Genomic DNA, 27036 nt, shown 5'->3' with positions numbered 1-27036 from the left:
TGAAATGTGGCCATGTCAGAACTGAGAAAGGCAGCTATTTTCCTCCTGACCTCCTCAAAAACCTGTGTATTTCTTTCAAAGGGGAAAGTGGGAACTAAGCCATATGCTGAATGAGATTATTTTAATTTTGACTATCTTGTTATATTTATAAAAAATATAATTTAAAAAAAAATCTCTAAGAACAGAAGACTACACATTGATTCAAAGATTTATATACCCATACAGTTAGAACTTTTAAATGAGGGCTGCTCATATAGACTTCAGGTTAGGTCTACGTTACATTTTACTTCGGTCATTCCAAAGACTGGATAAACAATGTCCCCTGCATTCCTGAAGGGAGGCTAATAGTTCTCATAAATCTCCAGAAAGCAGATGTAAAGTATCACCAAGGACTCCAAACATAAAAGCATGATATGACACCTGTACTAGTGAACTTGAGCAGATGGCATCTTTCATTCCAAGGTTGTCCTGGTAAAAGTGAAGACAGCAGACCTGCCTGAAGGCTACACATATAATCAAAAAGATACACTCAAAGCAAAGGCCTTTTCCAGTACTTGTTTAATACCTCTTGCTTCTAAGATGTATGCCAACAGCTTATATAAAAATAAAGTGAAAGTTTTCTGCAGGGCAAGGATATTCATTCCTCAGCTGATGGGTTTCTTGCACTTTTCTCTAAGGCTGCAGACCCTGGTCACTATCAGAAAGGATGATGATCCAGGCAAATGGAGAGCCCAAACTATTCTAGCAGTTTCTGCCCTCCTTACTTTAACAAGCATTTCTCTTTCTGTAAGTGCTGCTTATGATATTTTTTAAAGACAGAAGCTACATGTTGTCTAAATGATTTGATCTCAGAGTACACTACAAAAGAATTAGATCAATAAAAGCAAAGGTGGAGGAGGTTTGCAGGTGAAAAAATACTTTCATGAACCCAAAAGGAAGTGCTAGTTGCTATCCAATCCAGAACACTTTCAGAATCATAAGAACACCTGAAAGGAAATACTACCAACCCCGAAGGAAGGAATTTGGGATTCAAGACAGTCAAACAGTAAAAATAAAACTAACCCAAGCTAAAATCCTCTCTTCTCATCCTGGTAATTCTAAAATGGATTAGGTGTGCCTAGCGCCCATTTTCCATTCTAAAAATTATCAGTAAACCTTTGTAGCGAAATACCAGATTTTTCCCTTCCTGGCAGGCAAATCATACGTAAGTGGCAGTTCACTTCAAAAATCTGTGCGAACATACTTTAATAAATGGACTATGCTCCCCATTTAAATTTGAAAGTTGACAAATAGATGAAAACACGAATCCTCATTAGCACTTCTGATAACCTTAGCCCAGCTGTACTTTAACTCATCAAGCGGCCCTTCACATCCAAAAAACGTAAGTGAAGAAAGCTCAATAGGACGTAAGTAATTTGTTTATAAAAGACATTTCCACAGTGAGTAGGATGATCGGAGTCTTAACTTCAGATTTTATTTTTTTATTTTATTTTATTTAACAAAAAAGACATTATTTCCTCCCCCCAGAAATTCTTTCTTTAATCTGGAGTGACAGCAGTTTCCAAACTTCCTTCATTTTGACCTCTCTCAAGGATTTAATGCTTGAAGCCAGTAAAAACCAACCTCGCAAAATAGTGATGTGGAACAGTCTAGAATACATTACCCAACCTTAGCTCCTGCTAACAGCTTTGGAAACTGCTCAAGTACCAAGAAAAACCATCCACAAAGAGAAAGCATTTCCAAATAGCAGAAAATATGCAGAAGTGACAAAAAGCATCATTGTGTGAAAATTAAAAATAAATCATTCACATTAATAACATTGTTGGTTCTTCATATACTGTACAGGAAAGACAAAGGGATATGAATGTTTAAAGGGGCAATAAGCAGATCAAGAGAATAATGAAGACGAATATGACTTGCACTGCAATAGCTCCCAAATGCTCTGTTCTGGATGGGAGTCCCACAGTGCTATGTACAGCACCGAAGATGAGTCCCCATCTCAGAAACCACACATCCCAAACACATTTAAATTAACAAAAAATAATTAGGATATTAATCTGATGTAACACATCTGTTTGTCAGATGGGATATATTTTTGGAGACTTTGGCTTAGAGAAAAAGATTATTATAATCCTTTTCTGACAACCTGATTTAAGAACAGTAAAGGATACTAGGAGAGCTAGGAGAGGAGGAAAAAAAAAAATCATTGCCCTCTCAGTCACAAAGTACTTGGCTCACACAAACGGTGTTTATCCTGCAGAAAGGGAAAAAGACTGCTTTCCCATTTCAGCAGTAAAATGCAGGTTCTCCATTTCTATAAATTTATTTATTTTATTTTTTTAACTTTCTTTTATTAGCAGCTGGAACTTGTCATCTGATTTCCATAAAATTCATTGCGGGTTAGAAAGAAATTTTCTAAGTTCATTTCCATCAAAATATTAGCCTTTCATTTGCATTGCATAACATTTATAAAACACGCATTTTAGAAGAGAACATTATAAGAAAATTGCTGGAAGTCATCCCAGAAACCACTGCATTACATATCCTGTCTGTAATTCAGGAGAAAAAGATACTATACATTATTCTAGACCGGGAGACAGAAAAGAACAAATCATTGTGGATTCAGCATTTGCTGCCAGAACACCTAGAAATGTTCTTTATGCAGAGGGAGCATCCTTTCTAAAACCTATGCAGAATTCTTTGTCAAATTGAAAAGACTGCATCAGTTATCGGCAAGTTTTCTGTTCACTTTTTTCTAAACTGTAAGTCAAAGAGAGAATATTAACATAGACCATTTGCAAAATGATTAACATCTATGCGTGAACTTGATCCAAAAAAATAGTGATAAAAGGAACTCTGCTGTCCAACAATCACTACAGCAGCAGTGTGGAAAAAAGTGTATTATTGTCATGGACCCTGATAGAAAAATGCACCAAAAATAACGTCATAAAAAACAGCAGTGACATATATGCTGCTTAAAGACAGTAACAATTACAGATTGTACTTTCAGAAGTACTTCACTTTTAAAAGCTCTAAAAATCCCAGCTTTCAACGCTAAATACCGAAAATTAAGTTAATATCTCCTACTCGTTCTCAATCCAGTAATACCTTTAAAGTCTTGATGCGCCTAATTAAAAAGCATTGCTGTAGCTAAAGATTATCACAATCCAGATATAGCCTAAGAAATCCCCTAAGCCTCCTTCTTTCAAAGAGATGAGGGCAGACCTGAGGATGATAGCATATGGAAAATGAATGAGAAAGTAGCGGCCTAACAGAGATACTAGAAAGCAAGGCAGCATCCAGAAAAATTAAACTGGAAAAAAGCTTTGATTTAAACGGCATCCAGCGTGCCATTTAAGCTTTTTCAGTATACTGTGAAGCATGCAGCAGCTTAAGCCTGATTCAAACCCTGCAGCTTAAGCCTGATTCAAACCCTGTTTACACAGCTTGGAGCTCGGGTGCACAGCACAAAGAGCCCAGCGTAGCCCAGAGCCACCTTGAGGACAAAGCTGATAAAACTGAAAATTGATTTTTCTTGCTAGGGAGAATAAAACACACCGCAAAATTACCTCTTCTTGTTAACAATAAAACACCTAAATAGCGTAAGTGTCCCTGTGTACACGCATTTTATATTTTATATGTTAACATCCATTCGTTTCAGGAGCTTAGACAGTGAATGCTCTTGCACGGGGCATTAGGGATGAGGCCGGGGCAAAGTGCTTTCTGCATTCGAACAGACGTTCCCAGAGGGCTGCTTCTAAGCCATCTCACTGGTTTGCGATGACACATTGCCCTCTCCTTTGCCTAAAGCACAAGGTACTGATCCAGAGCCCAGAGAAGTCAATGGGGAAGGCATGCAAAGTCGTCAACACAGCATCACCACAGACCATAAGTCTTTTGCTATGCCCTGAATTTAAACTTCGAGCGCAGTCTGAAGAGAACAGCCGAGCCAGGACCCTCCATAATGTACATATACCAAGTTCCCACAACTAACTGCCCCTCAGCACCTTTTACCTTTGGTTACTTCGGCTCCCTTATGCCCTTTCCATCCTCAACATCTGTATAACTGCAAAGATTATCAGCCAAAAATTGTATTAACCTGCTTAGCACACCTAACGTTAGTGTTAACGCTGGAGAGATGTGTTTAAATTTGACACTGAGTAATTAAACTAAATCGTATGTATTTAAAAAGCATTGTTCTAAATGTACTCTCAAATCACTGCGGAGATGTAGATAATTATGTATAGCAGTCAATGCACTGGAAAGAGAAGAGGAGGAAGTGTTCTTGACAAAGTAAAAGGAGCTGGTGTGCATTGATCATCATCTGAAGAAGGAATATGGGTGTTGTAAAGCACGTAACCTATAAGTTAGGCTGTCAATAAAAAGAGAAAATAGGGGAAATAAAGACAAGAATAGGGAAACAGCTATTTCTTTAAATGAAGCTCAGCTGCTGAATTCCTTTCTATAAATCTAACTGTATTGGATTTAAAATCCAAGATTACTTTGTTCTAAACAGTATTTCCTACATATCAAAACCTGCACAGAGGAGCACATATTTCTCAATATTGATTTGACAGGCTACTAAATTAAAATTTTAATGCTTACTGGTATGCTACAACAGTTAATTTGTAAAAACAAGCAAGCAAACAAAACCAACAAAAAAACAAAGCAGCGTAAAAACAGAGTTGTATCTGTAGAATATTTTCATGAAAAGCAATATTTGGCAATTAGTAGTCCCTAAAAAGAAAAAAAAATAATCAGTGGGTGACAAAGACTTCTACATAAAATGACTCATGAAGAGGAAGAAGGAAAGGGTAGCACGCAGATCTGCATGCAAAATATAAGGTAACTGTTAGTCTCTGCAGTCGGTAGAGCAGGTTGTCTTTCAGATCACAGGTACTTGTATAGTTATACAAACGTCCTTGCTTGTTCAACACTGAAGGTCTTAAAACAGCTGACCTGATTTTTTTTTCTTTTTTTTTTTTTTGTAAGGGCTGGGGACTCTTATTCAATTCACATATTGGTTAGCAATTAAAAAAACAACAACACAGAAATACATTGAATAATGAATGATGTTATGACAATTACATCTTTGCCATAAGTAGAATAAGCAAACCTACAGCAGCACAGCAGATTAATGACAGTTACATCAAAAGATTAATGACAGTTACAACAAAATGAAATCTGGTAAAAGGCACAGTTTTTAAATTCTCTTACACAGAAGAAAATCCAAAAAGGCAGAAGGCTTTTAAGATGCTGAACTTACACGCACAAAATGAAGTACAGGGAACACCACTGCAAGACATATGCATCTTACCTGTGAGTACAGCTTTTGCTGAAGGGTCTGCCAGATCCAGCGCAGATTTCCCATCGGTGTTCCGAATGTTTGGATCAGCTCCGTGCTGCAGCAGTACTGTGCAGGGAAAGCAGAAACAGTATCTTACCTCAGGGATACACAGATTATTTACTGTTAAGTGTTTCCTCGGCATGATGTAGGCATAAACACACATTGCACAGTTTTCTTTATTTTTCCCCCTTTTTTTTTCTCCTAAGCACTGCAGCAAAGGATCTTCTCCAGAGTAAAGCTAAGTTGGCAAGTTAAGATGTAGTAGGATCATATGACTTCTCTTGATAAACATGAACCCTGAATCTCTTGCAATACTCAGTTTTGGGTCCCCCTCCTGACTGCTAGCTGGGAAGCTGTGCCTTCACTGACTCACACTGGGAAATCTGCTAACTATGGAACCTGCTCCTGTCTTTTACTATCACTACTGCTGCTTGTTACCACTCCTGTTCCTCTTCCTGGTGAATATCCAAAGCCATCCATGCCATACTGTAAAGCAGCAATGCTCCAGTTTTTTAGTGGCTCACCACTAATAAAAAGAATTTTAACCACGGTATAACAGCTTGCCTTCAAAAAACACAGCAAATAAGGTTAAGATGTGTATCTTACAGCCTATATGTTCAGAGACTATTATTCTCACTGTTTCTCCCCACACGCACACAAAACTGATTAACCCCTAAAAATTTTTGGAGAAAAGTATGCAACCATACGTCTAGGAAGGCATTAATACAGTGAATTACCATCTACGGAAGCTCAACCAAAAAAATGGAAACAACAGTTTCAACTATAAACTCTTCTGATCAGAAACAACAACGCAATTTAGCCGCTCAAGATAAAGGTGGTTTTTTTCTTCTTTTTACAGAATTTGATAACAAAGTCCACAACAACAAGAGAAGTCTGGCAAACAAGGCACCAACTTTCTATTTCCCCAAATGTCATGCAAAATAAACACAGCATATTACCAGTTCCGACTGACAGTTACACACTTGCTATTCACGCTTGTGCAAAGTAAACAATACGGTGTGCAGAAAAGCAGAGACTCAATGCCCAGGACACCAATAATAAAAATGAGCAGACATTTATGGTTGCTCGTGCAACCGTGTTTGTTGGATAAAGCTGGACTGAAAAATTAAGGCAAAGAAATACTTGTAAATACTTCTTGTAACTCAGGGTGCAAAAACACTTCCTTGACGGGATTCTCCAACAACAACAGAAATCCAGAACAAAAGTAAATAATAAAATTATGTTACATACATCACTTTAGTCAGCAAAAGGCTTTTCGTAAGTTTATTCTTAAATTCAAGTCTTAACTGATAGTAGTATTGTTTTCAGTCAAACCTCTCTTCTTATACAATTCTGGCTTTAAATGCTTATAACATTGCCAAATTTCAGGTATTTCAGTTTAATGTGTCTTATGCTAGATGCTTGCCTTAGGCTGATTTTTTGCAAAAGTTTGGTGCTTTAATGAACTAAATTGACTTTTTCATGCTTTCTCAAGAAGCTGCAATCCCTTCAAAAACATGGAAGAAGATTCAAATAGGCAGATTGGGCTTTTCCAAGGAGGGAAATAAGCGGTGGTTTGTTGATGGTGGTTTGTTTGTATTACCTCATTTTTCTTCCTCTTAAGTTTGCCATGTCAAGAGGAAAGCACCAAAAATAAAAAAATAAAAAAAATAAATAAATAAAAGGTTCTAGCACATGTTTAAAGAGGATTGTTAAAACCTGGCACCCATACTTCTCGAAGATGCCATCTGTGTCATACATGCAACCACCTCCTTAGAGATCTTACTCACAGGCAAGTATGACTCCGAGCCAGTGTCACAAGCCAGTCAGGCACGCTCCAGCAGGAGGTGGTAACCAGGCCCTTTTCCAGATTTTTTCTAAACAGCGTGAAACAGAGAAAGTAAGTATGGAGAGATACTCAGCATGTTTTGCCTCTATTCTCTTGGATCATGAGGTGAGGAAAAGTATTCGTCCCAAAAGGCATCAGGGTAAGAGTGAAACCATAAGGGAGCAAACCAGCAACTAGCTGTCTATTAATAGAGTGAATAATACAAAAAAATGAAAACAACACAGCGTGGATGAGAAAACAGCGGACGATTCTTTTGGAAAGGAGCCTGGGACAAAAAGTTATGCGAGAGAAGAACCGAACAAGGTGTTGCTAAGCCACTATCCATCACATTTGAGAAGTCATGGCAGCCTAGTGAAATTCAGTGGCTGCAAACAGGGAAACATAACCCCCATTTTTAAAAAGGGAAAAAAGCAAGACCTGGAGAACTACAGGCCAGTCGGTCTCACCTCTGTGCCTGGCAAGATCATGGAGCAGATCCTCCTGGAAACTAGGCTAAGGCACATGGAAAATAAGGAGGTGACTGGTGACAGCCAACATGGCTTCACTAAGGGCAGATCATTCCTGACAAATCTGGTGGCCTTCTACGATGGGATTACAGCATTGGTGGATAGGGGAAGAACAACCGACATCATCTACCTGGACTTGTGCTAAGCATCTGACACTGTTTCCCCATGGTATCCTTGTCTCTAAGTTGGAGAGAGATGGATTTGATGGATGGACCACTTGGTGGGTGAGGATTTGGCTGGATCACGGAATGGCTGAGGTTGGAAGGGACCTCTGAAGATCATCTCCACCCAATAGAGACTACATCTGGAGTACCATGTTTGGCTCTGGGGTCCCCAGAACAAGGACATGGACCTCTCAGAGTAAGTCCAAAGGAGGGCCATAAAGATGATTGGAAGGCCAGAGCATCTTTCCTGTGAAAACAGCCTGAGGGAGTTGGGGTTGTTCAGCCTGGAGAAGAGAAGGCTCCGGGGAGACCTTACAGCAGCCTGCCAGTACCTAAAGGGGGCCTACAGGAAAGCTGGGGAGGGACTCTGTCAGGGGGTGTAGGGATAGGACAAGGGGGAATGGCTTTAAAGTGAAAGAAGGTAGGTTTAGATTAAATATAAGGAAGAAATTCTTTATTCTGAGGGTGGTGAAGCACCCTCAGAATTGTTGGTATGGCTTACAACATATAATTTTCATATCAGGTTTTTAAAAACCTTGACAAATACATTAAAAATTGACTAAAGGTGCTTAAGCTGGATGCCTACAGAAACTCCGAAGTAACAACTACCTGTGGAGCAAGCACTTGAAGTGGCCACACCGGGTTCAAGAAAAGAACCTGTCAGAACTCGTTTGCAGTAACCACGAGACTTCTTTCTCCTGGGGTCACTGATCCCAGCGGTCATAACCCTTCCGACCTCTCCAATAGCCAAGGGTACAGTTCTACCAACAGATCTACCCTGTGAAACGTACGAAGCGGCATCTCAAGATGAAAAATCAGTTATATTAATCTGCATACTGATTCAGCCCTTATTTATACAGAAAGCGAATTCAGGTCAAAGGCAATCTTGTTTCGTACATTTCCTATACCGACTAGCTGATTTTATCCTTTCCACACTTCTCCAAAATCTCTTACACACACACAAAAAAAATCCAAGCGAGCAATGTTGTCATCAACATGAACTAACAAAAGAAATACAGCATTTGACGTTTAGCCTGTTGTGTAATGCAGCTGTACTTTAATACCTGGTAAACCACAGGTGGCTTCTAATTGAATGTTCTCCTGCTTGTTCAAAACCTTTAGCACTTTAGCACACAAAGTCTCTTCTAACCACAGGGTATTCGAGATCTAGACAGCGTCTAGAAATTTCCTTTTCAGTGCACCAGGGATGTATAAAAATATCAAAACAGATCTCCTGTTTGAGAAAAATATTCCCTTTATAACGAAACACAACAGAATAAGCCGTTCTAGCTGACTGTATCTATTTTGGATTTCAAACACTGCACGCTGATTTTAGAGGATGTTTTCTGAGTAGCCTTAAAAGGAGATGTGGCAATAGCTTCAATCAAGAGCCTGCTGTTAACAGGCAAATATAAGGATTGCAAGCACACGAATTCATTCCTGGAACCTTGTTAATGAACGTATTTTGAAATGCTGATCTATTTGCTTTGGACAGTGAAGACATTGGGGCTGTTGTTTCTCTGCATTGCAGGCAGAGCCCTTAATAATCTAGAAGCAGTACCTGGCTATCCTTGCATTTCCTACAAACCACGTACAAACAATGTAAAGAAGCTCTTCTTTTAACTGAATCTTCATGTTGTACACAGATACCAATTCCTGTAAGCTTAACTATAGAACAAACATACAGTTCTGTACAAAGCTCTTGTACAATCTATTTTTATCCTCATTACGACTGCTACAATACATTTTCTCATCTTCCCATCCCATTTGAAATACTTTATTTAATTACACTATTATACTAGATCAGTACTAGTGATAACAGACAGTCTTCACACCAAGGGAAAAAAACTACATTATTGCATGGATCATGAACTACAGCCACGAATCCCCTCAGATTACTGCCAACTTGCTAAAGCAGGATGAATCCTAAAATTAAACTCTTGGCCCAAGTCCTCCTGGCAGAGTTATTTTGAACTGTGAAGCTAACCAACACTATCTCGTTTGGCTCTCAAATTATAAGACCACCACCAACAAGAATTTCTACTTTTAGGCAGTTTCAACCCTCCTATTTTCATCAGGAAGGTATGGGAAAAGCTTCCACTATAGCTATACAGCCAGAAGGAAGAAGTGGGTTTTAGGGGGGGGAGCGGAGGGGAAATGGGAGGTTGTCTAAACACAAGACATTAATTACCTAAGTGCTTAGCCCTTCCTCCTTCATACTGCCTCAGTTAAAAGTGCACCAAAAGAAAACATTTCTGATTGAAAGTAGAGAGACAAACACAACAGGAGTAGAATGGGAATAAAAATCCAAAGACAGGCGTGATCAAAGGTCAGACTTACAGTTTGTTTAGTGCCATCATCCACAAGCTTCTTTAGCATACTTACAGAAACGGTGATGGAAAAGTTCGTATTTGGTTTCTAATCAGATGCACATAAGTAAAAAAAGACATCCAAACCTTTGACTGTTGAAAGTAGAAAAATCCCAAACCAGGCAGACCTTCCAGAAGTGTCTGTACTTAAAGTTGCCTAGTGTTTTCAGTTGCATTGCCAGAGTCTTCAGCTCCTCATAGCACTGCTAAACAAAACCTTCTTCCCGCTCACATTGTCCCTTTGCTCCCCACCAGCTACTTTACCACTTTGTCAGACTGTGTTGTGCTCACAGTCCCTTCCAGCTACCCCAGCTCTAACACGTATCTTTTCTTCCTCCTTTTTAATTTCACTTTCTGTAGAAGACCTTGAAAGGTCCTTTCCAAACCAAATTACTGTAGTTTTATCTACTTACTCCCAAAGTATCAAGGTACATAGAAAACAGCTTAAGGAAGAGTCCTCCTTTTGTCTTACAACATATGCACTACCTCCCATCTCTCTAAAAAAAAAAAAAAAAAGCTATCTTCAAAGCTGGTCAGCCTTTCACTAACCTTAGGTCACAGGAACACACAGATCTATCTCAGTACTAGTGCCATACAGGACACGTCTCCAAATTATATGCAAGAAATTGATTCATTTATCTCCACATACTAATGGCATGCAGACAATACTTTGGAATCCAAACTATTAATTTTTTTCAACCAAGAAAAAGTTTCCTCATCTAATAAGAACAGAGCACGCAGAAGCAAAAAGGAAGAATAAAGATATAATGAGCAATTAACCCTCCAAGGGAATTTACAAAGAAATACGATAGACAATATGGGTACAGGTAGGAGAAATAATAAAAAGCTGCAGAAGACTGGATCTCCAGCAACAGAGGAGTTTGCAAACAGTTAACTGCTGAAGACTTCAAAGATCTGTATGAGCACAGCTGCTTTGAAGGGTGTCAGTGCTCAGGTGGCAGACTGGAATGGGCTCTGCCATGCCAAGATGAGAAATGATGTTCAGCTAACCTCAACAACCCTGAGACAAAGGGGCTGCGCAGAACAGCTTGAGAGGGGAAAGGGAGGGCACCCATGTCAAGGGGATATCTTTACCTCCAGGGGGATAAAGGTACATCTCTAGTAGGATAAGAACAGATAACACTCCGAGGCAGAGAGCAGGAGAGCCTTTAATCACCTCCTGTGTGCATCCCCACCCCAATTACTGAAGGATTATGTAGAATAATAAGACAGTCCTCTGCAAAACAGTACAATCACGGGCTACAGTTCCACGTAGCCTATGCTGGCAGAACTGCCATCCCCAGCGCTGTGCTGCCTACCCTCCTTTGGATGGCCGCAAACATTTGGTCAGGCAACAAGGACGATTAAGGAAGTGTTCTCTTGCCCAGACAGTTCATCATGCAGCTATGGACATAAGCCAGAGACAGGAGCTGACAGCAATCATTTTGCTGTTGGCAACAGTTCTCGTTACCGGTGTATCAAACGTTAACGGCCAAAGACCTCGTTAGTCAATGCTGGCTCCAAGCACTTCCCATCGTTCTGCCTTCCCTACTCCCCTTGCTCAGGGCATGGACTGGAATAACAGTTCTGACAACAGGCAAAAAGCACCAAGTAATCCTACAAGTCAGTTCCTAGAGATTTGCAGCTTTAAAATACCTATAATACACATGGTCTTAAATGGTTGGTTTTAAGCAACGTATGTTTTCTAGTGAAGAAAGTACAATATCTTGTACAGCACTGGATGGTACTTTGGCCAGATGCAACATAATCCAGGTAAAATCATAGCACCTTGCATTGGGCTTATGCGCCAAGGGTTTGGTAGCAGGTGGACCCATACTGGAGCAGACCTTGAAGAGCTGCTGCCTGTGGGCAGCCCCCGCAGGATCAGTTCAGGAAGGATGGCATCCCATGGGAGGGACCCCACGTTGGAGCAAGGGCAGAAAAAACTATTTCTAATAGCATAATCTAATTCTGAGGTAAACCTGAGGAAGCTAAGAATACATCGAGTTCAGACTGATGCAGAGCAAGTGACTAGCTAGCAGTACTGCACTTGTCAGTCTCAGAAACTCGTGCCTCCAGCTATCTTATAACACATTAAGTAGAAAACTTGCATTGCTTTCCATTCTTAAAGGACAGGGAACTATACCCATTTGTCTTCCAGTCCCAGAGCTGCTTACCACCCTGCCCTATTGACACAGGACAGTAATAGTGTTATCCTTTTTAGCATTAGCTCTTTGTGGAACTTTTGCTTGTCAATCTGTCACCTAAAGCATTGCTGCCGTTGTGGGTCCCACTCTATGGAAGCATGCACATCGACCAGTCTGAGTGGGATCCTCTTCCAGGTGCACCTGTGTCCTGCACCATCCTTGTATCGCCCCAACCAAAGGGATAGGTTTCTCCAAGAAACATGGTGCATTTGTATAAGCATGGAAAATTAAGATCACTGTACTCCAGTAAATCATACGTTCATCACGAGCCTTAGCTGCATGCAAGGCTAAATGCAAAGAACACAGACCAAGAGGCAAGCACTCCGTATTTTCAGTAGGCTTCAATCACCCAGTTCATTTTCTGCACTTGCTTTATCTTGTGGTAAAAGGAAATCGTTAGAGGCACCTGCCTTTGTTTATTAAATGACAAGTATTTAACTGCCGGCACATTTTACGAGCAAAACCTTTTCTGTCCTATAGTCATACTTTGATCAATGCTTTCAACTAGAAAAAACAGGAAAATAGCCATGAGTTCTGCTAGAATTGGCCCCATTTTTATGCCCTAAGAGCTACACATTTATCTATAGATTGTTTTTAAACGACATATGAACTGCATTAAGAACACGTGGTTCCTCCGAGAAGCTAAAAGCAGACATTGCTACAGTAATCAGCAGGATAATCCCATAAAACTAAGTATTTCTGCACAACATTTAGAAAGTCACGATAAACTGATATCAGATACCTAAAAGCAAACAGTTTCAGTGCCTGGAAGAGCACTATCTGCTTCAGTACTCTGTTCCGGATACCATGAAGCTTCCTCTTCCTTCCTCCCACTCTCCCTGTCTGCTAATAGCTAGCATCAGTACTTTTGAAGACCTTACTTCCCACAAATATGTCACAGAAAGTTTTCCAGCAGTGCTTTGCATATTATTGTACTGCCTCCTTTGCTGCAAGTAACCAGATTGCAATTCAATCAACATTTGTTAAGAAGCATCACAAAATAGAAGACTCTTCTTGTTCCGTGTAGCTTGTCCTGCACCAAGGAGCCAAATGAGGCAAAGAGACTATTTTGCTTGATAGATGAATTTTAGGAAAGAGAAAAAAAAACGGGTAAGGTTAGGTTGCAAGAGATAGGTTGCAACACATTAGCTGCTAATACAGTTCAAACTTAACAGAAAGCCAGACACATTCCGAAATATACAGTGTACGAGACAGCAGGCAACCCTTCTCAACCTGTTTACACGAAGCTGATTTTAAATAATTTTTAGTAATACAAACAGCATAATATAAATGATAGCCTTAAGCATACTAACATGACAGGTTTTACCAGCCTTCAGCACCACTGGTTCCAGACAGGAAAGCAAGAAGTCATTTTCTGGCATAATGAATGAGTCTTCCTCATCAGAAGCAAGGCTCACTTTCACTTCATTTGTGCAAAAAAGCGTCATCCTCTCTACTAGCAAGCATACTGCCAATTTTAAATTTCTGAAGAGGATTTAATCTAGACTTTAATCGAGCTGAAGGCTTGGCCCTCTCACAAAAATGTAGTAGGGCACTACAGTCTTGCTGCCCATGATCTACTCGTTTTGAGGCTCCTCATACTCCAAGACCTTTGTCATGCAGATATGGGTACCTGATGCTGCTGGGAGATTTTCTTCACAGCGCATCTGTCAAAACTCTCGGCCCTGATAATCATTGATGGGATGTGTGGGAATGGCACAAAGCTGCACATGGGGAGGTTCAGACCAGACAGGAGGAAAAATTTCTTTACACAGGAAGAGGCTCAAGAGGCATTTGGATAATGACCGCAATACTACGCTTTAACTTTGGGTTAGCCCCTAAGTGCTGAGGCAGCTGGACTCTATGATCTTTGCAGGTAGTCTCCAACTGAACTACTCTATTCTTAAAGTAATTTTAAGAAGCTTTTATAGTTTTGTAGTGTTAAACGGAGCTTTTCAGTAGCTAGTATTTTTGATTCCCCTAAAATTACCAAAGTACCCTGTATGTTCAGAGACATAAATCATGGCATCACCGTAGAAGATGCTCGCGGGTTGCATATTTGTGAAGGATGACTTTAAGTCTAGGTAGGTGGATGATGTTTCAGATCACTTTTAGGCTAACAGTCCTGTAGTTCTCAACATTTAACTGGAGATCTGCCTTGCAGAAACTACCTCAGTGGACAGCAAGACAAGCCTGGTCAGACTGCACGGGCAGTTTTCCTAAGGTTATTTTTAGCCTACTTTGTTTTAACTACACAAACACACACTGTTTTAAAAGAGCTGTTACCACTCAAGAAATGCATTGCAAAACACTGAATGGGAAGTAGCACCAACCAGAAAACCCAACTTAAAGAACTAAGTTATCCTATAAGTATACTACACATAGTTTTGTAGTCTGTGCCACCCATACCAAAAAAAGTGAGACCAAATTTTTCAGCTTGGAAAAAGAGACATGAGGGAAAAATACATAAAGGCCTATAAAATCATGAAGGATATGCAGAGGGCAAATAGAAATGACTGTTCCTTATTTCTCGCAAGTCTTGAATGGCTTGCAGTGAACATCAATCAATGTTTCAAAGAAAAGGGAGGTGTTTATTTTTTTCTGCAACACAATTAAGTTGTAAAACTCCATTGCGACAGAACACCTTCCAAGCCAAAAGCACAGCAGTGTTTAAGAAGAGATTAGATCCACCTTTCCAGAATTTTGTCTGCAAACATCATCTGGATGCAGCCTCTTCTTTATTAAGTTCCTAAACTGCTAATTGCCATGAGAAAGAAGTGTACACTCACGCCAGATTCCCTAAGTATCTGCTGCACATCACTGTCAAAGAAAGCGAGCTACACAAATCTGTGGTTTGACTCCTAGCAGACTTTTAGATAAAGAAATACGTGACCCCTTCTTCCTCAAGCCTGATCTGCAGAACAGTCACTACCCTGACTTTGCAGTATTCCTCCAAGCGTACTTCGCAGAGTTTGCCATTCATTCGTTATTCCATGAGAAAATGTGACACTGAAAAGCAAAAACACTTTTTCATTAGCTCTAGGAGGAGTCCGCAGACACTGAGAATACATATTCTTGACAGATGAAGCAACCCTAGCATTCTGCAGTATTCATGGCTTCTACCTTAACAATTGTTTCCAATGTTTCAATACATTTATTCTGAAAATTGATTACATTTAGCAAAAAGTGTTTTAGAATGTACTCAGTAACTAAAACTGCATTGACTAGATACATATCGTATATATACAGTGCTTGTCAGCAAATGAGCTGAGCGCTGCTTACCACCCTTCAAGACATCCTATACTTCCAGAGCCAGGACACAAAAGCAACCACCACACAGCGATAGCCTATATTCCTCCAAAAGTCAGCATATTTGCATTCTCTCCCTTTAAGTCTCTGCACTATCCTGAGATTGCGGACGTGGCACTTAGGGACATGGTTCAGTGGTGGACTTGACAGCATTAGTTTGATGGTTAGACTTGATGACCTTAAGAGTCTTTTCCAATCTTAATGATTCTATAATTCAAATATGCAATCAGTCACAGAAGCATAAGAAACCACATAGCACTGTTATTTGCTCTCTTTGACGTATTTTGGAGAAGTTTGTACATACGCTGATGAGTTTTCATCAATTTATGACAGTTCCTATTTTCACATAAGCTTCCTAGTGGCAGTGTTTGAAGGCAGTAGTGTAAACTCAGCTGTACAGCTGACCACTAACAGTGTAACACTTTTAGCATTTGGAAGATGCTAAGAACAGAGAGACACAAAAATGAGGGTAGATGAATAATTCCTACATAGTCTGCTGCTTTTCAGGTAGATTAAGTTCAGCAGTAAATTCCACATTATGCTGGGATTTCCAGAAGCCATTCTTCAGTTAATTGTTTCAAAAATTATACCTCACTTGTTGAAAAAAGGAACGCTAAGAATGGGAAGAAATTGGCCTGTTAAAATCCATCATATCTACTGCAACAGTCTACACTTAAGATGTAAATACTAATACTGTACAATATATTTCAGAAAGCTATTCGAGTATTCCTAATCAGAACGAATGCCCTAAGCAATCTTTGTTCCGTTATCCCTGTATATACTATGTTCTTTTACAGGGCCTTTTGAAGACAAAGGCTGAAAATCTTAATATAAAAATTATACATAAAGCCATTAAGGAGAAACAGAATCATGCCAACTATCTAGCCAGCTATAAATAAGTTGTAAACAAACCCCCTGCAAACAAGAAATAGTAGACTTCTTTGTCTATACTCATGCCCTACGAGTTTCATGACATCAACTAAATTCCAAAGCAACATCGGTAAATAATAGATCTAGTGACAGGTGACACTGCCTTCAGCAGCAACTCTCATGCTGATGGTCAAACATCTGACTGTGCTAACATACACAGAGCAGTAACTAAACAGAGCACAACACCGCTTCATGCTTGCTTTTAGTAGGAGGACGTAAAAAAAGAAGTCGACCGACTCCAATCTGTCTGCATGTAGCTCTGTAAGGAGAGCTGCAAATAGTCCCACAGCTCTGCTCGGTGCTTCAAAGGAAGCCTACAACTGCAGTGGACAGCAGAAGAGCTACTGATGCCTTATCAACTATTCTCATTAACTTCTGCATGTAATTTCTCAACACAGAATATATCTTACTGTATACCTCACACACAAGATCAAATGAATGAATTCCAGTACATCTCTTGTAGAGTTCAAAAAAAAAAGAAAGTTCCTGTTTTGGTGTTCCTCAGTTTGTTTTTTTCCTTTTCTTTTCCCTTTTAAGTAATGACCTAAGTATTACAATAAAACTAATGCAAGAACGTGCCACGTAAGTTTTGTAGCTTTCTCTGTAGGAATTTTATGTAAACAGTCTTTAGGCAAATACACATTATCTGAATTGCTAAAAATTGTATTTTGTTATCTGGATAACGTGTAGCACAAATCTCATGTTCATAATCTTAACTGTGATTACTAAGAATCAAGGTTTTCTTTTCATGACTGAGAAAACAAACATGGCAACCTGACCATTGTATTCATGTTAGCAGGCATGAGAAGAACCGGCACTGATAATTTTAAGAAACCGATCTGAGAGTAAAAAAAATAACAGAAGCTCATATTTAGAAAAAAAATATTAATTACACTGAGAAAAAAATCAAAAAGTTAACAAAATCCTGACTGAAAAGCTCTTTATGTGGTCTAGACACATTTAAAATGATTGAAGTATTCAATTTTATTTGAAATTGCTTTGGCTCCAGGGTACAGCACACACCAAAGATAAATAACCACTGTGAACAATGATGTCCTGTAGTTTGTATTTGAAAGCTTCAAAGGACTGTTTCTCCATACAGTACAGAATGAAAGATTAACCATCTTTCTAGCCACTAAGATGACACATAGAACAGCTCGAAAAACAAAGACATTACCCAGTGAAGCTAGTTTTCTTGTGTAAGGAAAGAGAGGGAGAGAGACTTCCACATTCGCTTTCTGAAGACTAACTTAGGAGATGAAGAGACTTGACCAACTGTCTTCACGTAAAGTTTTCAACAAGTTCAACAAACGTTGAATTAGACATCATGAAAAAGTTAATCTTAAATGACTATCACTATACCCACCTTGTGCTTTAAACTAAGCTAGCTTTTAAAAGCAAGCAGTATCTTCCCTCTCGAGTCCCACACATTAACAATTACAACTGCACAGAACACATCTGGTGAAGTTTCAACATCAGAAGCGACAGATACTTACCAATACACACATCTATCTTCCCCTTGATAGCAGCTTCATGCAAAGGAGTGTAGTTCCAATTGTCTCTAGCATTTGGGTCTGCCCCTTGACACAGCAACAGACTAACCACTTCAGCGTGACCAAAAGAGCAGGCGTTGTGAAGGGGTATCAGCCCTCCATCATCACGAGCATGAACGCTGGCTCCCGTCTGTAGCAAGTGCTCTACGACATCCTTCCTTCCAAATCCTGTAAGAGAACATATTTCTGTTCAATTGCCTTGCAAAAAGAAATATGTTTTAATATTTAAAACTAGCTGCTCACTCGTACTCCAGTGCACAGACACAAAATGATATTACTGATGTCCCTCCTCTACCTTTTACTTCATTTCGCCATAAGGAGAGACTAGGTTCGCCTACTCAAGCAACAGTTGGAAGATCCACTCACATTTAAGACAGGGTGAACACTGATGTATTACAATAAAGTCTTGGTGTCACTACCTCAAGTTCTACAATAGGCTTGCCAGTCTTTTTCAAGGTAAGCTTTTCATAAATTTTACAAATTTAGCATAATCTGTATGTACCAGAAGCAAGTGTCTTACATACTACCTCTTAATATACATTTCCATCTTGGAGAAGATCCCGCATTAATAAAACTTAAAGAAACTGTTAGTATTCAAGCAGAACAACCTTACCTGAAATCAAACTACATTCCTTCTCTTCTACAGAATCCGAAAACTTTTAGCTGACAGATAAGCTAGCAAGTTACACACGTGCAGAACTGAGACCTCAGTTGGTAAATAATGCCTCAAGAAGGTCCCAGCCTGGGGACAAAGCCTCTGTTATAGCCAGGGAAAAGACTCCATAAAGGCAGTACCATTAGGCTTACAGGCTACAAAATCCTACAGCAGCATGCCAGGCCCTGAAACCTTTAGCTTGTTTGTCCACGACAAACTCAGAAAGGTCCTAGCACCCAGCTGTGCTTTCTAGCACCCCAAATGCCTTAGAGGAGTGGTCTCCAAAATTCTTTGATCAGGCACACCTATGAGGAAGAAATTTTTTGAGCATCCCCCAATAGACATATATTTATAAACTATACATTAGTACAGCAGTACATGTATATTATAGAAAAAAATTTAAAAAGAAGCTAAAATAGATTAAACACCTTTTTAAATTTTTTTTTTTTTAATTATTAATGGTACAAAAATATTTTCTTCCTGAACCCCAATGGATTGCCTCACATACCTACTTTGGAGACCACTGCTTTAGAGTACAGGAACAAAAATTAGGTATCAGGTTCAAAAGGGACAATTAATTCAAACAACTGCTTGTTTTTGTACTAGGTTGCACCTCAAAGGTTGGGTGGTATTTAGAAGATTTTAGAAGACTGTCACAGTAAGAATTCCTGTCTCTTCCAGTGTAGATACCATGGACACCTTCACAGGATACCAACCAGCTTAAGTCGAAAGAAACCCATGTAAGTTTATGAAGCAAGGGAATTAAATGCTGCAGCAAGTGAAATTGCATCCTGACGAGGTAGCTTATAGATCGTGTTAACTCCACACACAGGCCAGAGATTGAAAACATAACCAAAGACATGATTTATCTTCTGGAAGGTAAATTAACACACAAAGCTGCAAGATGCAAGACAGAAGCCGTCAGTTCTCCCCCAGCTACAGTGACATGCTGCTAAAACAATGACAGACATGATTCCCAGAAGCCGGCATCCTCTGTGCAGCTAACAACTCATGTAGGAAGTTTCCAAATCCGAATGTTTTTGTTACCTCAAGGATGCAGTCCGTGGACAGAACCTGTATTTCAATAGATGGTGGTGAGGCACTGGCACAGGTTGCCCACAGAAGCCGTGGATCCCCATCCACACTGCACTCACTGCATCCACACCACTGCAGGTGCTAGCACTTGCACAAATTTCTTTTATTTGCTTGCTTCTGTTACAAAACAGTTGAGGAACATCACATGTAAGTTTTCAAATAGAAAATGACAGCTTACATGCATGCAGTGGCAAACACAGGGTATCTGATCCCACAGCGAAGCTAACAGACCTGAGGTATCAATGCCAAGAAGCCCTCAGCCCTCAAGGTTCCCATATTTCTATTGTTCACCTAACTGGCAAAAGAAAATTGAGCAAGACGGGAATTAGAAAGGGATGCTTTCAGCTAAACAGCCAAAACAACAGCCTTTAGTTTTTAGAGACTGAATGACTACTAACAGTGCTGAAACGGCACGCACATCTGTTTGACGTGTTCCTTCTATCTCTAGAGGAAAAAACAACCCGACAGTGCCTGAAAACCCAGATTCCTTATCAAATTGTTCAGTGTTGCAATTTTCAGGACCACACATGTGCTTCAGGGTATTGCTGGACACGGGGTCTGTCGCAAAGGTATCTTTGAAAATGCCGGCAACAAACACTTATAGTTGTTGGTGAAGAGAAACTTCCGTTCAATCCTCAAGAAAGGAGGACTAAGGTTAAGGTTTCTGCAGACCACACACCATCTTTGAAAGAAAGAGTGGCCAGTTATGGGACTAGCTCCCCCCCCCACCTACACCACAAGCAAACTTGTAAAAACTTGAACTGACAAAGTGCCAGAAAGTCTTTAAAATGATCGCGTGACCAAATCTGACAATGTAGCTGCAATTAAGACAAAAAAAGACAGATACATGACATGCCATTTGTGACACGTGAAGCAGCAATTCAGATTAAACTGAAGAAACCTACGTAATTCACTGAAAATAACTTTAAAAAATCCAGTTTTCAAAAATTCAATTTTTTTGCATTTCCAGTGCAATTTTGATTTACAGAATCTAAGGAAGTCCTCAAGGAAGGACTATGAATCAGAGACCCCAAAAGGCAATCACATATAATGTTCCTACAGAAAACATCCATAATAAAAAGGTAGCTGTGGAGGAGAATTACATCTAAAGGCCCATGAGGGCAGGCCTGTTTTGACGAGATTTACCTCAGCTCCACACTGACACTGGCGTTGCACTAACTGCCAAACTGGATATTCACCCATGGGCAGGGTCCCTTATTAGTTTGGGCTATCTCATGCAGGTAAAATGTACAAGCTTTGCCCATGATATGGCTGCTTCACACAGTCCAGAAGTTTCAGATGGGGGGGGGGGCAGTGAAGTGCAAGCTAAGCAATTTCATATCTTTTTGTTTCAGTACGTAGACAACAGTTAAACTGACTGATTTAACTAAGTAGGTCGAAGAGCCTTAAAGCTGTGGAAAAGGGAACTTGGTTCAGTGTTACTGGAAGTCTGACGTTTTGCGTTTATATCCTCTTGTAAATTCTTTCAGTGGATTTTAAATGGGAATGAGAAAAAAATACATTTCTCTAGTTTTGTAAGACTGTTCAAGAGAACAAGCTACCAGTCATAAAGAAAAACTTCCTAGAAAGTAATAAGCAAACACAGTTCACACGCTACAAGCGCAACAAAAACATGGAAGAATTCCAGAGACAAGCCCGGTAATTCACGAACTCATCTTTTTAAATGAATGAATCCTCATTTTGCAGGCTCCGAGTCTCTAAGACTGCCAGAAAATTTCTTAGTCAGCTACAGGATCCCTACTGCTCAGTACTATCTGTATGAATCCAGCTGAGAGCTGTTATTAGCCCTACTTTCAGTTGCACAGGGCAGAACTAATCAGTGACTTAGCTTCACAAACACCTGCTTGAGTCAGGTCAGACATCTCTTCTATGGCAGGTATATACCAGGCAGCTGCAACAAAATGAGCAAGAGGAGTTTAGGAAGATACCTCAAAATCAAGGCTTTCCAGGGCAAATTAAGCTACTCCCTTTTACCTTGTGCCATAGGTACAGCAGGCAATTCGGGTGTCTCTGCATAGAGTGGAGGTGTCTAATAAATTACTATTTCTTGCCATTTTCCATCTCTCGAGCAACACTCAGTAGATCAAATGGATCACCTCCTTTCTTAAATTCCATCCACTAGTTTCCAGCCCACATAAGATCCTCAGTATTAGTTGTTTATTCCAGAATTTCTCCAAAGAACAGTTACATCTGTTAACCTCCATTAAAAGCTTTGACTTCTGTTATTCTATTATTCTTCTAGTGGGATCAAAAGCGTGCTCACAGAAACCTTCTTTCCCCCCCCCACAGCTTTTTCTCATTACTATAGGCTGAAGCAGAAAGAAAACAGGGAATATCACCGATGATACCCCTTATCAAGTGATCTAGGCCTCCCTAAAACAGGTTTCTCTGAACCGAGTTCAGGCTCATGTCACAAAAAGCACTTCACACTGTGATCCCAATTCCACACTTGCAAAAACAACACTAGTCTTACACTCCTCCCCTCCACCAGGTCAGGCAAGAGGCGCGAATTGCTCCAACCTTAGAAGGCTAAACCTTCTTCCAAACAGGAAGAAGCAATTTCTTTACCAAGCAGGAAAGGAAAAGAAGAGCTGTAACTTGCAGGTTTCCCTTTCATAAAGGGAGCCTCAGAGCTCTCAGCCAACTTCTACAACTCAGAGATGCAGGCAGACAGGTGACAGACCACAGCAACCCTCTCCTTCCGACACTAAGCCTACACGAGTTTAACGTCAGCCCCCACGCAGGTGAGCCCCATTCTTCCGTACGAGTTTCCGTATGCACGATACACCTCACTTCTGAGAAGAAGGGAGCAGGTCATCACAAGGACATCACTGGAATCATCGTACAAATTTGGTAACTTGGAAATAGAGGGGTATGCTGCTCTCATGGTGTCAACCAATCTTTCTCCCCTTCCCTTACACGTCGAACGAATAAAGACAGTCACAAACATAGCAACTTTACAGCTGTATATAAATAAACACGCGAGCATTTAGACAGGTATCATATATAAACAGGGCAAGCTTATAACTCTTCCCTAGACATCTGATTTTGGCCACCAGTACAGATAAAACCCTGAGCCAAATGCAGCTTTGTTCTAGCCTAGCACTGGTGCTTTTTAATTTTAATTTTTATTTTTTTTAGTGTTATAAGCAAGGTAGTTTTCATAGAATGCAAGAAGCACAAATACATTTATACCCCCACTTAATTTCTTATTTATATTTTTAAGTAACTTAATCACTTTCAAATCTTTATAATTTTTTATTATTATTCTGACTCTTGAATGCAGGTGGACAATATCCAAAGCCCACACTGGCACCAGAGACCCAAATACCTTGCATCCCACACCACAGACAAGTATTATCGAGTCTTCCTCCCTCCGAGCACATGTACTTCTACAGAAGAATCCCTCAAACTGCTTGCAAACGTAAAGCAGAACACCACACCTCCTGAAGGACATTTGGGAATCTCAGGAGAGGCTGTGCTCCAGACAATTGGAAAATGAAAGGAGAAGGAACCTTTTTTCAACCTCTTTCTGACTGTTAAGAGAAGGTACATCACCCTGATACGGCCTCCATATCAAGTCCGAAGCAGGTCAGACTGATTCAGCAGGCTACTAAGCATTTTAACAGAGTTCAAGAGCCCATTCCCCTTCATTCAGGGTAACTGACAACTCCAGACATCCCAGATAAAGAAAATCTGGATAACACTATTGCTTCAACTTCACCACGCACATTTTATCCACAAGTAGGTAACGGACAGATGACTCCAACTTCTCAAAACAGATTTGGATCCATCACTAGCTTTTTTTTTTCTTTTTTTCTTTCCTTTTTTTTTTTTTTAAAGTAATTGGCTACATAAATTTCAATTCTCAACTTATCACAAGTTTATACATATCCTCTGGATCCTGAATATTCTCAGAAGTCACTCTTTTCTCTTCCTTCCGCCATGTGAAACAAGATAAACGTAATTTTGAAACTAGAAGCTTCAGAAAGTTTCAGGTTTCCTTAACTCAATGCTTTTTACAATAAACTAGAACTAAAGTTGCCCTTCTCTTAAAATGGAGAAAGTAACAACTGCCTGAAATTGTTGCCAAAATAGTAACAAGAAAACAAAACCGAGCTAGGGAGAAGTCAAGATCACGGGAAAAAAAAAATCTAGCTGCCCCAAATATAGGAAGAAGGAAAGTTTACCAGCTACTAAAATAATTCCTCTGCCATAAACCATAAAACAAAATTGGAACTCTCTGTTGTTGCCTTAAGAGTTTAGTTTCAAGAAATTTGGAAGAAGCCATTTAAAACAATGCTTATTGCACTGTCCTACTCATACTCCCCTTGTGAAGTCCATAAAATCCATATTTAGATATGTCTCATAAAACAGGAGCTATTATTTACAACATAGCTTAACATACAGACCTCTGCACTCATAAGACAATGGATTTTGTTTCTCCTTTTGCCAACACAAGGGAGGGAGATGAAATCAACACACCACATCGCTAGCAGATGCGCGCTGCCTGAAACAAGCTGCATTCAACAACATCCTCGCATGCCTTTGCAAATTACAGGGCCCCAGGATCTCTGTAATTAGATATTAGCCGAATGCTATTACATATCAAATCCATTTGGAGTAGACAAACAGAATGCAGTGATTTGAGAGCAAATACGTGTGGCAGCTTAGGAAGGTCTTTAAATCTAGATAAATAGACAATAGAAATTTGTCAGATATGAGAACTTCACCTACTGTTTTCCTCATGTTACAACGAAGCATCTTTACTACTACTACACTAACATCTTACGGACACTGTCGCCTTTCAAAGCCTTATTACCCCAAGTAAGTTTTGTCCACTACTTCTCTACTCAAAGTAGAAGCTATCACTGCAGCTCCAGCACTACAGTCTGTACTTCCACTGAGGCTACAACTTGCGACCTCAGAGTTTAAGGGGAAGTATCAACGTCTAATTTTAAGCTTAAATCCAAAGTGAGAAGAGACTCAAGATGAGGCTTCAAAACATTAGGCACTTTATCTGCACGCATGCCATTGTACCAGCATTACATTCCAGCATTCATGAAAATTAATTAATTTCCACACTTGAGGAGATCACTGCGTTTTAAACTCAGCTTGCATAAAGTCATGCTTTACTTGTAGATCTCAGGGATTAGAGAAGAACGAAAAGGAAACAGCTCAGGACCAGAAGTTCCCTCAGGGGCATCATGAAATGCCACCTGTACTTTTGAAGTGACAAGAAACCTACAAAAGCTCAGAGAGCATTATCTCAGAGAGCACTATTCAGAGTTCCAAGTAACGCTGTGCATGAAAACGTTCATTTTTGTTAACAATTTTAACATGGTGTTTTAAAGCCATAAACCACCTTTTAGGTACAGACCCCTCAATACAGTCTCGTTAATTACTTTGATTCATACATAACACAGCACCACTTAAAACCTCAAACAAGCTCTGTGCCCCTTGCCACGTAAGTTCCAGTCCAGTAGCACCGTGGCACGTGTCAGAAAGCCTTCTGTCTGACCACAGACCCAGCTATTGTGCAAGTCCTGAGTTATGACTGATGATTTAAGACATCTTCCCCGATTTATTTTTATCGTGAACTTAGCTCACGCTGTGCCCCCACTGAAGAGCAGTCCCTACGCAAAATGTTCTCTTTATAAACTAACCCATCACAGGGACACTTGCTAGGAAGTTACGTTTCCTTTCAGTTGAGGTGAACTGTTGAACCTCACTGCTGGCTTGTTTTACGATGCTATTTCTAACAAGACACCTTTTCTCTATGCCGAGGAGCACAGTATCTCCTTGGATATATCTGTAACGTTATCATCGAGTTCAGCTGTCCCACTTCATCTCACCCAGCTCAGAGCAGGCAAGATCAGCCAGCAGGGACGCCCAAACAAAAAGAAAAGTTAGAAGTTACAAGGTGTGGACTACGATTCCTGACAAACCTAGCTGAATTGCAGCAGTCCTTAACTTTCCAGAGAAGACAGATGGGATCCTTGACTTCAAGCCAGCTGTGCCCTGAGCTTGCTCCTCACTCCCAGAGCGCACATGCTATAGTTTAGAGCCTGTGTGACAAATACAGAGGAATGTATCAGTGCTTTTAGCCCACACAACCCCCCTCACACCCCCCGAGAGGCCGGGAAGGTGCCCGGGGAGGCTGTGCGGGCGGCGGCCCCCTCCCTGCCCTGCCCTGCCCCGCCCCAGCGGCTGTCCCGGCCCCGCCGGGCACCCACCGGCGGCGAAGTGGAGCGGCGTGGACTTGCGGCCGGCCATGTCCTTGGCGTTCACGTTGCCGGTGTCCACCAGGCGCTTGACGCGCGTCACGTCCCCATTGCGGCAGGCCTCCAGCAGCTCGCGGAAGGCCCCGCTCGCCGCCTCGGGGCTCTCCGCCGCCGGGCTCGACGCCACGGAGGAGGACGAGGAGGAGGCCGAGGACGAGGAGGAGGAGGCCGAGCTGCTGCTCGAGCCGGCCGGCGGGCCCGGCGCGGCGACACCCGCTCCCTCGGGGCCCTCCGGTGCCGGAGGCCGCTCGGCGTCCAGCGGTGCCTCGCCCTCGGGGCCCGCCAGGCTGTGCCGCTGCACGGCGGCCGCCAGCTCGGCCGGCGCCAGGCTGGGGCTGCGCGGCGGCGAGGCGGCGAGCGGCGGCGGGGAGGCCGGCCCGGGCGGCGGCGGCAGCGGCGGGTGGTGGTGGTGGTGGTGGTGGTGCTGCGAGCGCCGCGGCGGCGCCGCCATCTTCGGCCTCCTCCGCCCCGCCCCGGCCTCCTCCGCCCCGCCCCTGGCTCCCCTCACCGTGGCAACGGCGGCGGCTTCCGCCTGCGCCGGGCCCGTGGCGGAAGGGAGCCGGGGCCGGGTGCCGGGGCCGTGGGTCGGGGGTGGTCCGAGGGGGGCTGCCGTGGCGCAGAGCCGGCTCGTGGTCAGCTTGCTGTCAACCACAGCCCCCAGAGCCCTCTCTGCGGGGCTGCTCTCCAGCGTCTCGTCACCCAGTCTGTACGTGTAGCCAGGGTTGCCCCGTCCCAGGTGCAGGACCC

General features: G+C 41.3%; 1 protein-coding gene across 1 annotated transcript in view; it reads right to left on the bottom strand.

Annotated features, from left to right (window-relative positions):
* TNKS (tankyrase) overlaps positions 1-26771 on the bottom strand; it is a 123323-nt gene extending 96552 nt beyond the window's left edge. The window contains exons 1-3 of the mRNA XM_040554823.1: positions 26242-26771; positions 18178-18402; positions 5318-5413 (exon numbers count right to left, since the gene is read on the bottom strand). Coding sequence (XP_040410757.1) covers positions 5318-5413; positions 18178-18402; positions 26242-26740 — 820 coding nt within the window. The 5' untranslated portion in view covers positions 26741-26771. The remainder of the gene's footprint in view (positions 1-5317; positions 5414-18177; positions 18403-26241) is intronic.
* Positions 26772-27036: the final 265 nt, after the last annotated feature.

This window comes from Cygnus olor, chromosome 4 (genome assembly GCF_009769625.2).
Source record: "Cygnus olor isolate bCygOlo1 chromosome 4, bCygOlo1.pri.v2, whole genome shotgun sequence".
Classification (NCBI taxonomy): domain Eukaryota; kingdom Metazoa; phylum Chordata; class Aves; order Anseriformes; family Anatidae; genus Cygnus; species Cygnus olor.
Note: the sequence above shows the minus strand (reverse complement) of the source record. Positions and strands in the feature narration are given on the sequence as shown.